Genomic DNA, 11,344 nt, shown 5'->3' on the forward strand with positions numbered 1-11,344 from the left:
CCTGAGAGCTGCTATTAAATTAAAAACAGAGCTGCCAAAACTCTTTGCAAATGACCTCTCTGATGGGAACCAGTGTTTCCAACCTGTACCAAGAGGGGAACTCTCTTTTAGGTGCCTGGGGAGGAGTGATAAAGGTGGTGAGTGTTTTACACAAGGTCACTTGGGAAAACTGTTTTGTGTTTGATTCTTCTGAACCCCTGAGTCACCCCACATTATTGCTGTATCTGTAGCATGATTAACAATGTAACCAATAACTTTTTTTAAAAAAAAATACAACATGTAGAACCCTTAACTCTAATGTTCCTCACATCATAACAATACCAGCTCAGCTACAAGTTTTCCCCAAAGTGGAGCTGGTCTAGTCCTCTATTCACTTAGTTTCAAAGAGCAGGAAGCCTGCGAAGGTGGAGAAGCGTTGGTGGTCCCCGTGCAGAGCGCCGTTGCCCATCCTCAGCCAAACCTCATCTCCTTTGGCCAGCTTCAGCACTGCGTGGTTGCTGGACGTGTCCGATTTCCCCTTGGTCTCGTAGCTGGAAAGAAAAAAAAGGCACCATCTACTTAGGCTTTGCAGTGGGCAGCCTGCTCTTCACCAAAATCTGCCCTCCCCTTCTCTCTCAGCTCTCGTGCATTTAGGGATAGTCCTGGGATTAAGTTCTTTCAAGGACATGTGAACAGAAATGGCAGGTGCCGCCGCTAGAATTGGCCAGTGCAACTCTCAGGAACACCCCAGCTTGATCCTTCCTCATTGTGATTGTGTGGGATGCTAAGGACAATGACCAGAATGACCTTGGAAGTTGTGTGTTGAGGCCTGAGTGCTGGAAGACTGTGTAGAGGAAAGCTCTCTATCGTCTGCCACAACCGGAGCAACCATTCTGGGCTGTCCCATGAGGAAAAAAGGGGTTTCCGCGGTGGCCAAGCCTTTACATTGGGCCAGTGTTGCAGTAGTTTAGTCCACCCTGGCTAATTTAGAATTTGGTATTAGAGGGAGGGCTGCCAAACTAAAATACAGATGCTCCTTGATTCACGATGAGATTATGTCCAAATAAACCCATCGTAAGTTGAAATACCATAAGTCGAATCATTATGTTGTGCATCTGCAATGAATATAATTTGTATGCCAATTATACCTTAATAGAAAAAGTCTTAAAAAATTAGCTGTTCTACCTAAATGGATTGTTTTTGAAGGTCTTCTGGTAGCCACCATTAAGTTGAGAGATAAGGGTATGAGAACAAGAAATCAAGGAAATAACAGGCTGAAAAACTGTCAAGAAAATAACATTGGATGTGGTTTATTAACACAGATAACTGACTGGTAGCAAATAGATCAGAAGCCTACATTTCTGAGAAAATGGTATTACCGAACACACACACACACACACACACACACACACTCACACACACACACACACACACACACACACACACACTGGCCTAAAGGACTTTGGGATTTTCAACTAAGTCCTCTTAGCCTTCAAATTGGCATGAGCAGAAAACAGGCTGTGAAAGACCCCCACGGAGAACCTACTCACCTTTTAGATATGGCCCTGGAGACACACAAACAAGGAAGACCCTCCCAGAGGACAGCATCAGGGGCCAAAGGGACAAACAGCCCAGAGACTAACTTGAACAAAAGGACTCTTCATCCTCTGAGATTGTGGGCTCTTAGCTGGATATATTAACTGCAGTTTAGGGCACTTCCCATGGGGGCAGAGTGGGGGAGACTTGTATTCTAAACGTGGGAAGAAGGGTTCAACAGATCTTTCATAGCCAGAGAGGCAGAGAAGGCTGGCTGTTCACCAGACTTCAAGACCCCTCCTGCATAGGAGCTGCTGACATCCTTGCTGTCTCTGGTTGGGTAAAGTTAGGCGGGGAACCATGTGGCACAGGTCTCTGAATAGAATGCCTGATGCCTAAACATTTCCACAAGCTTGCTGCGCCTTCCTCCTTCTGACTGTGACAAAGACAATGACCCGCGAGAATTTGGAAGTCAGTTTTATGGAAGGCAGAACTGCTTTCACCAGACTATGTTTTCAAAAACCAGGCAGAGCCCACACCCTCCTCCCAACCTCCACACACCCTGTCCTTCTCCCTTTCTGGTCCTGGTCAAGAAGAATAGAGTCCTAAGGTGTTCGAGCCACTATATGCTGTATCTCTTTGTTACAGTACCTTCACCTAAATGACTCATCTTTTTCTCTTTTGGCATTTCAGATATCTCCGCCCACTGGTGGCCAGGCTCCAGAAGAAAATGTGCAATCCTCACAAGTCATCAAAAATAACAGGGAAGCACGGCCGGCGTGGCTCAGGGGCTGAGCATCAACCTATGAACCAGGAGGTTACAGTTCGATTCCCAGTCAGGGCACATGCCCAGGTTGTGGGCTCGATCCCCAGTGTGGAGCGTGCAGGAGGCAGCCGATCAATGATTCTCTCTCATCGTTGATGTTTCTAGCTCTCTCTCCCTCTCCCTTCCTCTCTGAAATCAATAAAAATATTTTTAAAAAAATAAGAGAGAAATGATAACAGCCCCAAAGTTTTCCGTAGATAACTAACCAACAATTTAATTGTGGGGAAGATGTTAGCTCTTTGCCTCTTTCCCACATCCTATGCTTACACCACAGCAAGTTGAAATATTTCTTCTAAAAATAATTTCCTCCTCAAGGAGCCCTAGTGCCAGATTGCTAAGATAAATATCAGAGCAATAGCACGGCCAGGAGAGAAGAACCTACTCCAAGCTCTCAATCCATCAGCCCACAGGGATGGTAGACAAGGCCATCCATGGGGCTAAACTCTAAGCAAAAGGGGTGGGAGAGTGGGAAAGCAGAAGGAAAGAATGAGAGGGAAGGAAAGAGATGATGCGTTAAAAAAAGAATACCAATGACTGGTTATGGGGAGCGTTGCTAGTAATTAATTCATGGCCTCTTAACCTGTTTATGCCCAAGTTCATCAGGTTTGTTTATTCCAATTAGTAGTTATAATCTGGCCGTACACTGGTGTGTGGGAGCGCTCAGTGATGGCAGCATCCACATCGGCGTCTATTGATTCCTATCTAGTCCCTGGCCTTGGCCATCCTTTGAGCAAACAGTGATGGCGTGGACATTACCTCCGATCGAGAAGGCCACCCACCTGTACATGCTGAAGACCGTGTTGCCGTTGTGCATGAGGTACACATACACCTCCTCAACGTCCTCGTGCTTCATCATGCTGAAGGTGAAGAAATACACACCTGAAAAAGGCAGGTGTTCAATCACATTTATGTTAATGTATGGTACATGGATGACCACGAGACAGCAGGGAGATATGCCCCATGACTTCCCACTTCTTTTGTGGATATTCTATGTGGTCTGTAGGTTCCTCTGGGCCCTTATTTGCATGCGGGCTTCTTTATCTGCTCTCACCTTCAAACTGCTTTAATTTTTTTTCAGACTTTCCCAATGTGTATAGTGTGTGTTCAAGGAAAGAGTCGACCTCATTTTGGCTGTATGTCACTGCCTCCTCTTACCCCTGACCAAGTGCTTAAGGCAAGGTTACAGAGTACAGAGTACAAAGTTCCCAGGCACAGGTTAACCATCTTCAACACCCTCCTCAGGACTCACATGGCCAAGGCACAGAGCCCTGAACAACAGACACGTGGCCTCCGTGGCCCAGGAAAACAAACCCGTGTAATAAACAGCACAGCGAATGAGCACACTCGCCACAGATTTAGCCAAAGATAAGAAATGCTGTAACACAGATCAATGTGGATTAGCACGAAAGAAATAGTCCCAACAACTTCTCGCAATAGACATTGTCAGTAGGTGAAATTATGCACAATAAACAGAAAGAGGCAACATGGACTCAGCAGCATAACCGTGCTCCTATCAATATGAATCCTTCTCATCTGGAAAAGGCAAACATATTTTAAAAGATATGAATGTCTTTGTAAGATTTCAGGCTCCTCATCGAACGCACCTTAATTTAACCTGATACATCCGAAATGCCAGTGTAGACACACAGTACCTTTACTGGGTGATTAAGAAGAATCCAATCATAGGGAGAGGGGAGAAAAGGAAAACCTCAACCCCAGAGTGCATTCTGGAAAGATGACTGAAGGTCAAGCACCGCGCTCTCTCTGATGTCCATGCTACATTTTTAAACTCATGGCCGCATGTTAGTTTATTCGAACTGCTGTGACAAAATACCACAGACTGAGTAGCTTATAAACCATAGACATCTATTCCCCATAGTTCCAGAGGTGGGAAGTCTGCAACCACAGTGCCCGCCTGGTCGGATGAGAGCCCTCTTCCAAGTCATGGACTTCTGCTTGTATCGTCTTTCGGCAGAGGGGCCTCTTTCAGGAAGGCACTAATCCCGTTCATGAGGGCTCCACCCTCAGGATCTAATCACACCCCAAAGGCCCTACCTCTGAAAGTGATCCCTTTGGGCATTGGATGTTCAATGGAGGGATTTTGAAGGGATGCAGCATTCAGCCCACAACAGGCTCTGGAAGAGAAAACCCCAGAGACATCTACCCTGCATCATTTAGCCTCTTTTCCAAAGGTGCAATCAAGTAAGCTAGAAGCTGGAAGCTGGAAGGGTCCATGCTGATGCACCTGCTTCTGAGTCAAGTGGAACCAAATGAAGATGTCTGATTATGCTTCACTTAGTGCAGGCTCGCATACTCAATGCGCTGGGATTAAAGGAAGTAGCATACTCATCAGCCATGTCCATCCTTACTCCCAGGTGGTCCACAGGTGAAAAGCAGAGAACTCAAAGAAAGTAGTGTATATGTGTTCAGTTTTTTACATTTTACAAAACTTATTACACACACACACCAATTTTCAATGCCTTAAGAAGATAAAGCTGGAATCAAAGGACAGGAAAAGATCTTTGTTTTCATGAAAAAAAATGATGACTACTGTAATAAATAAATGGCAGAAGCATTTCAGAGAGAGCAGACTGAGGAACCGGATGGTGAATAATAAAATCCCCAGAGTTGAAAATACAAAAATGAATATATATATTATATCCACACATGGTGTTTCCTCTGAGAACGCACTTGTACTCTGGTTTTCAGATGTTACTGTAACTGTAGAAATCAACCTTCTTTGTCTCATCACTCCCAAAGACAAAAATCATAAAACAGTCACTTTGCAATCTATTGAATGAGGCTTAAACAGTAATGTGGGAGTCAAATGACAGCTGCTATTATCAGAATCATATCTGATAACTAGAGTTCTAAAGAACTACTAAACCCTTGAGCTTCCATTACAAAGCCATTGAAAACAATGCAACCATTGACTGGGCTTATCTGGGTATTTATATAAACTGTGGCACGGATAGTGCTTAACAAAATAGTTCTAGGAAAATTATAAACTGAACCTTCAGAGCAGAAACATCACAAAAGACGTTTTAAAGCCGATGGAAGCGTGATGAAAGATTGCTTCTATCACTTCCTATGACATTCACGTCTGACTTTAGCTGGGTAGAAAAATAAATCGAGGCTCACATTAAAAGCATTTGCAACAAGTCTAACACGGTCACTGCATCCATCAGAATTTTCGTCTTTTCCTTCTGGATACCACATAGAGAAACAAAAGGGATTGAAAAGAAACACCCAGAAGTATCCATTTCCCGCAAAGCCAAGAGACAAAAACAAATAAATAAAAACAACAAAACAATAAACTTTAAAAGTCCCATGGAGGTGTCAAGGGGGTGGGGCCAGGGGGTTTGAGGAGGCCATATAGCAGCAGATCTCAATCAGTGCCAAGAAAAACACACTCCCTGGTGGAGAAAGGCCGCTCTGAAGGACAGAGGCTGACAAGAAGCTCCTCCTTGAGCAGAGCTGAGATGAAGCAAAAGTTCTGTTTTGGGGGGAAGGTTGCTAAATAAGGTACAGAAGGTGTGGAAAGCAGCCCTGCAGTGGCGGATCCTAGAACCTGCCAGCAAACGTAAGATGTCCACACACAAGAGAAGTGGCAAGTCCCAGGCTGGGTCCCCAAGTCTCGCTGGACCCAGAGCAGACTGGGGAGGCAGAGGAAGTGTGACCACACAGGGGAGACACAGAGGGACTGAAACAAGAAAAGCAGTGGGTCCCCTGACAGCAGGGCAGGGAGCCACTGAGTCACCAAGCCCAGAAGGCTGCCGGGCCCATCCTCACCCAGAAATGACTTGCACGTAGCGAGTGGGTCTAGGAAAACCCAAATCATTCAACCATCAGTTCACTTTAAAAACTAGAAAAGGGCAGCAACAATTACCAACAGGTGAAGAATACTCACCAAGGGGAGATGTTGTTATGCAGTCGATGAAAAATGCAACCAAGTATTCCATCATGAGTGTAAAATATAGCAATGAAGTAAATATGAAAGGATTATGAAGCAATGCAGGAATTCATGGTAGAAATGGCCAGACAAAAGGGGCAACTAAAAATCTCAACATCATGATTAACATGAAGACATTTTTAAAAAAATCATAGAAACAAGACAGAAGAAATTGGAAGTAAAAAGAAGATACAATTAAGAACATGCAGAATAGAAAGATAAGAAGCAAACAACATGAAATGGAAATGAAGAGCTCTGAAAGATTACAGAAAATAACAGACACAGAAGACAAAGAAAAGTTAAAAACAAAGCAAGCAAGGCATAATTGGAGTCCTTTAAAGAAGCCAACCAGTGGTGTGCTAAGGTGCACTGTGAGGGGTCAGGGAGGGGAATGCTTGTAAAATCCTCCTACAAAGGAGTATTTTATCACTGACATTGTTTAAAATGGCTGGCCTGTGATGATAATAAACTCTAACCGACTTTTTATTGGCTTCATTATAGTTTTAAAATATTCTCTAGACCAGGGGTGGGCAAGCTTTTTGACTCGAGGGCCACAATGGGTTCTTAAACTGGACCGGAGGGCCGGAACAAAAGCATGGATGGAGTGTTTGTGTGAACTAATATAAATTCAAAGTAAACATCATTACATAAAAGGGTACGGTCTTTTTTTTTTTTTTAGTTTTATTCATTTCAAACGGGCGGATCCGGCCCGCGGGCCGTAGTTTGCCCACGGCTGGTCTAGACCATCTACCTCTTATTACCAGGTTTCTTAACACAAGTCTGACTGCTCCCACTGCCACCCTGCCTTACTACAACAGTGAGAAGAAAAACCAGTATTTATGTTTTAAAAAGTAATTCAAAGAAACTTTTCTGGACAAAAAGAAGGTTTAAACCCACATATCAAAAGGGCACAATAAAGAGAGGAGAAGTTAACTCAGAATGACCAACACTTATTCTAGAAAAATCATTGGACTTTGAAGTTAAAGCAAGAATTCTTTGGTAAGTCAAACAAAATGATTAAGTTACTTATAAGAGAGAGAAAAAATTCAGACTTATTACAGAGTTCTTTGGGCCAAAGGCCAGGAGACAGGGGGAAAAGAGCTGTAAGCCAAGGTTTTTAGATGCAGCTCAAGTTACCACGGAGTACAGAACATGTGAAGTCCCAGGACTACTGATGCCATAAGCCTTAAGAAAATAATTAGAGGCTAAAGTTTAGCTGGTAAAGAGATGCCTTGGAAACTCTGGTGAAATAACTAATAGTGAACATTGAATATAATCAATTACATGATCAATCTAAACCAATAACCTCGGATTGAGAGGCACTAATCTAAAATGTAACCCTCCCTCCTTCCCAGCCTCCCTGCCTCCCTTCCTCCCTCCCTCCCTTCCTTCTTTTTTGATTGGTGGAGGGATTAACTCAGTCATTCATTTACTTTTACATCTCACCTGAGACTGGGGCCCCAAATCTTCCAGTCATGACATCAAAGAAGTTTCCAATGTTGGTCTCAACGCTGCTGAAGATGATGCCACTGTTCTGGTTGCTGAAGTGAGTGGCCAGGGAAGCCATGAAGGCGATCTAAGGAGAGGGTTGGTGGTTACTTAACAGACAGTTTATTTTAAAGAAGTAGGTTTTTATACATGTCAGTTTAGTTCAGCAGTATCTGTAACAGCAAGATGGGAAATCACTCGAACATTAATCTGTGGCAAATGAATTCAATAAATCATGGTCATTTCTAACATTTTCATGCTATGTAGCCACTAAAATGATGGTAAATATCAACAGTCTGATCATGCATTTCAAGGAACGTTAGACTTCAAAATGCTGTTTGAAATGTTAAAATTCTATTATCAAATCATATTGAGAAAATTTGGATGAAATCTTCTACTTATACCTATTAAGCGCACCTCAGTATATTAAAGATTTGAGAAGCCCTTAGCCAGGGTATAAACACTCACAGCTTTGGGGTTAGAGTTGGCTTTGAGAACATCCATCTTATTAGTTAACTTTAATCTTGCCAAGTGGCATCTGACTCCTTTTATTGGTAAATGTATACTGGCACGTGGCTCCCAGGTTGCTAAAATTATTCAGCAACATTCATTAAAACGTTACAAAACCACAAAAGCAGTCAGAGTAACACACAGGACCTCTTAGTTTACAAGGCCCAGAAAAATGATGGAATTTATCCACAGTCAAACAACCACTATCTATGCCCAAATAAAAGGCAAAGTTTTCCCCCATTGATCTTTCAGACAGTTTATATACTTGAGTTGTCAAAACCCTTTTTATTTAGCACTAGAGGCCCAGTGCACAAAATTCGTGCACTTGGGGGTGGGGTCCCTCACCCTGGCCTGCACCCTCTCGCAGTCCAGGAGCCCTTGGGGGATGTCTGACTGATGGCTTAGGCCTGCTCCCCGCCGTCAGTTGGACATTCCTTAGTGCTGCCACGGAGGCGGGAGAGGTTCCTGCCACCACCGCTGCACTCACCAGCCATGAGCCCGGCTTCTGGCTGAGTGGCGCTCCCCCTGTGGGAGTGCACTGACCACCAGGGGGCAGCTCCTGCGTTGAGCGTCTGCCCCCTGGTGGTCAGTGTGCATCATAGTGGCCAGTCATTCTGCCGTGTGGTCAATTTGCATATTAGCCTTTTATTATATAGGATAGCTTCAAATTTGGAAAGTGGGAGATGAGCTGACATTCAGGGTTGCCTTGAATTTGGTCTATTCAGGGAGTTGGGTTTCACCCTTCGAACATTTCCTGCTCCCTAAGAATGGCTGCAAAGCGCTCTGAACAGCACAAATCTCCTACGCTAGAGATGAGCGAACTGAGACTTGGATTTCCTCCACGCTGGTGCCTGAGCCTTCTGCCCAGGACCAGGAAGCCCAAGACAATGCAGAAGTCACCTGGAGGTGCACCGGGCACGTACCTGCAGTTCCGGTGGAACCCCCGGGTAGCCCTTTTCTCCTTTGGGGCCGTGCTGCCCTCGCTCCCCTCGTGGCCCCAGGTCTCCTTTGTCACCTTTCTCACCTTTGGCCCCTTCATGGCCAGTGGCTCCGTTATTGCCATTGTTTCCGTGGTTTCCTTAAACAATCAGACATCGTCACAGGAGAAAGCCCCATCACTCATACTCACCATCTATTCTCATACACACACAGCCCCCAAATGTACAAACTCAGTTGTAAAGGGGGACCACTTGAAACAATCCCAGACACAGCCATAGAGGCACCATCAAATGGGGTCTCCTTTAAACAGGACACTCTTAAGGCTCCAAAGCCTGTTTTTCTTATAAAACAGGACTTAGATGAAAAAAAATGTGTAGAAGACTGATTACCAAAGCATCATTTATGGTAGCAAAGATCAGAAACCACTTAAATGTCCCCCAATACTGGAAGGGCTAAACTAAAAAAAAAAAAAAAAAAAGATACAACTGGGAGATGATGTTTTATAGTCATAAAAAGAATGCTGAACATGAACAAAAGTAATAACATTAATAATATTCATTATATTTTTAGATAGAAAGGTTATCCATCAATAGAGATAGCATGATACTATGTGTGTGTGTGAATATATATCACATATGTGTGTGTGTGTGTTATACCTGAAGGGGGAAAAGACTAGAACAAATTACATAAAAATATTTATAGTGATTTTTTCTAAATGGACAGAATATGAGTGATTTTTGTGTCATTCTACATACTTTTCTGTTTTCTTTCTGTGTGTTTTTAAAAGTTTTCTTCAAAGGACACATACCCCTTTTACAACTGGGAAAAAATAAAATCTTGGATAAAAAATTAGAATAATTTTGAAAGCAAGACTTGGCTAACAACTTCAGCTCTTCACGTTATTTTGCCACCATGGGACAATGTCTGGAGCTCTTTTCTTTTTACATTTGTTGAATTTCGGGCCCTTTTGCTGTTGACTCTGCCTGCGACCTTTGGCCGGGTATCACAGCAGGCTTGCAATTCTCCCAGATGGATGAGCTTTGAGTGTGTTTATAGGTTAGTGAGTTAATGACTAAACTGCTCCTGATGGGGAGCATTTAGCCAAGGCCAGCCTGTCCTGTCACCTGAGAAGAGTTTGCCTGAGAAGATTTTAGAAGAGTCAGAATATCTCACCTTGAACCGCTGTACCTGCTGCCTGATGTCGTTGATGGTCAATGACGGTGATTCAATGCCAGGAATCACAGTTTAAATTCTAACGGGGCACTTTCTCATTTCATTTTATTTTTTAAATATATTTTTATTGATTTCAGAGAGGAAGGGAGAGGAAGAGAGAGATAGAAACATCAATGATGAGAGAGGATAATCAATCGGCTGCCTCCTGGATGCCCCACACTGGGGGGTCGAGCCCACAACCTGGGCAGGTGCCCTGACTGGGAATCCAAACGTGACCTTTTGGTTCATAGGTCGATGCTCAACAACTGAGCCACGCCAGCCAGGCAGATATTTTCTCATTTTAATTTTGGTTACATTCAAGAATCCACTCAATCGTCTTTAAAAAAATAACCCTAATTTCATAGAGATAGCATCAATGGGATAAATCAGGGAAGAGCAAGAAGACGTTTTCCAAACCCTGAGAAAAGGTCCAACCCCAGGAATTAACCTGGAGAGAAGGAAGACAACTAAACCCCCAGAGAGGGTTGGAAGTTCTAGGATGGAGAGGACCTGGGCTTTCCCTGTCTGGCCGAGGATACTAGCAAGTTATCCAAACCCCACATGCCTGGGACACCACTCAGTAGAGTCGGGGTGGATGAATGGTGGGTCTAGAGAGGCACAGTGGAGCTCTACAGCATTCCCTGTGCCCCCACATAGTGCAAAAATGTTCCCATGAGACCAAGAGAGCCATAAAAGGCAACTGAGGGCGGCTGAAGGCCAGGGGAAGAGAAATTGAACTGAATTAAGAATCTGACAGAAGGATGGGTAGCTCAGTGAATGGCCTCATGGAGACACCTGTAGCCTAGACCAGAAAATCTCCTCTCCTTCATACTCTCACTTCATAAGTCCCCGAAAGTTAGATGCAGTGCATCACATGAACCGCACTGTGGCAGCGACCTGAA

General features: G+C 43.9%; 1 protein-coding gene across 1 annotated transcript; it reads right to left on the reverse strand.

Annotated features, from left to right (window-relative positions):
* Nucleotides 1-265: 265 nt before the first annotated feature.
* LOC102436666 (complement C1q tumor necrosis factor-related protein 3) lies at nt 266-9,388 on the reverse strand. Its single transcript, XM_006108967.3, has 4 exons — nt 9,215-9,388; nt 7,740-7,869; nt 3,121-3,220; nt 266-530 (listed from the first exon to the last, which is right to left on the reverse strand). The coding sequence occupies exons 2-4, from the start codon at nt 7,858-7,860 to the stop codon at nt 371-373; spliced, it is 381 nt and encodes a 126-aa protein (XP_006109029.2). The 5' UTR covers nt 7,861-7,869; nt 9,215-9,388; the 3' UTR covers nt 266-370.
* Nucleotides 9,389-11,344: the final 1,956 nt, after the last annotated feature.

Source organism: Myotis lucifugus, unplaced genomic scaffold (genome assembly GCF_000147115.1).
Source record: "Myotis lucifugus unplaced genomic scaffold, Myoluc2.0 scaffold_4705, whole genome shotgun sequence".
NCBI classification, from domain to species: Eukaryota; Metazoa; Chordata; class Mammalia; order Chiroptera; family Vespertilionidae; genus Myotis; species Myotis lucifugus.

What these genes read in the sequence shown, in the direction of transcription:
- LOC102436666 (XM_006108967.3), bottom strand. Translation starts at nt 7,860, where the DNA reads ATGGCTTCCCTGGCCACTCACTTCAGCAACCAGAACAGTGGCATCATC. An exon ending in ATTTGGGGCCCCAGTCTCAG is followed by an intron (nt 3,221 to 7,739) that starts GTGAGATGTAAA and finishes TGCCTTTTTCAG; the next exon opens with GTGTGTATTTCTTCACCTTC. An exon ending in ACGGTCTTCAGCATGTACAG is followed by an intron (nt 531 to 3,120) that starts GTGGGTGGCCTT and finishes TTTTCTTTCCAG; the next exon opens with CTACGAGACCAAGGGGAAAT.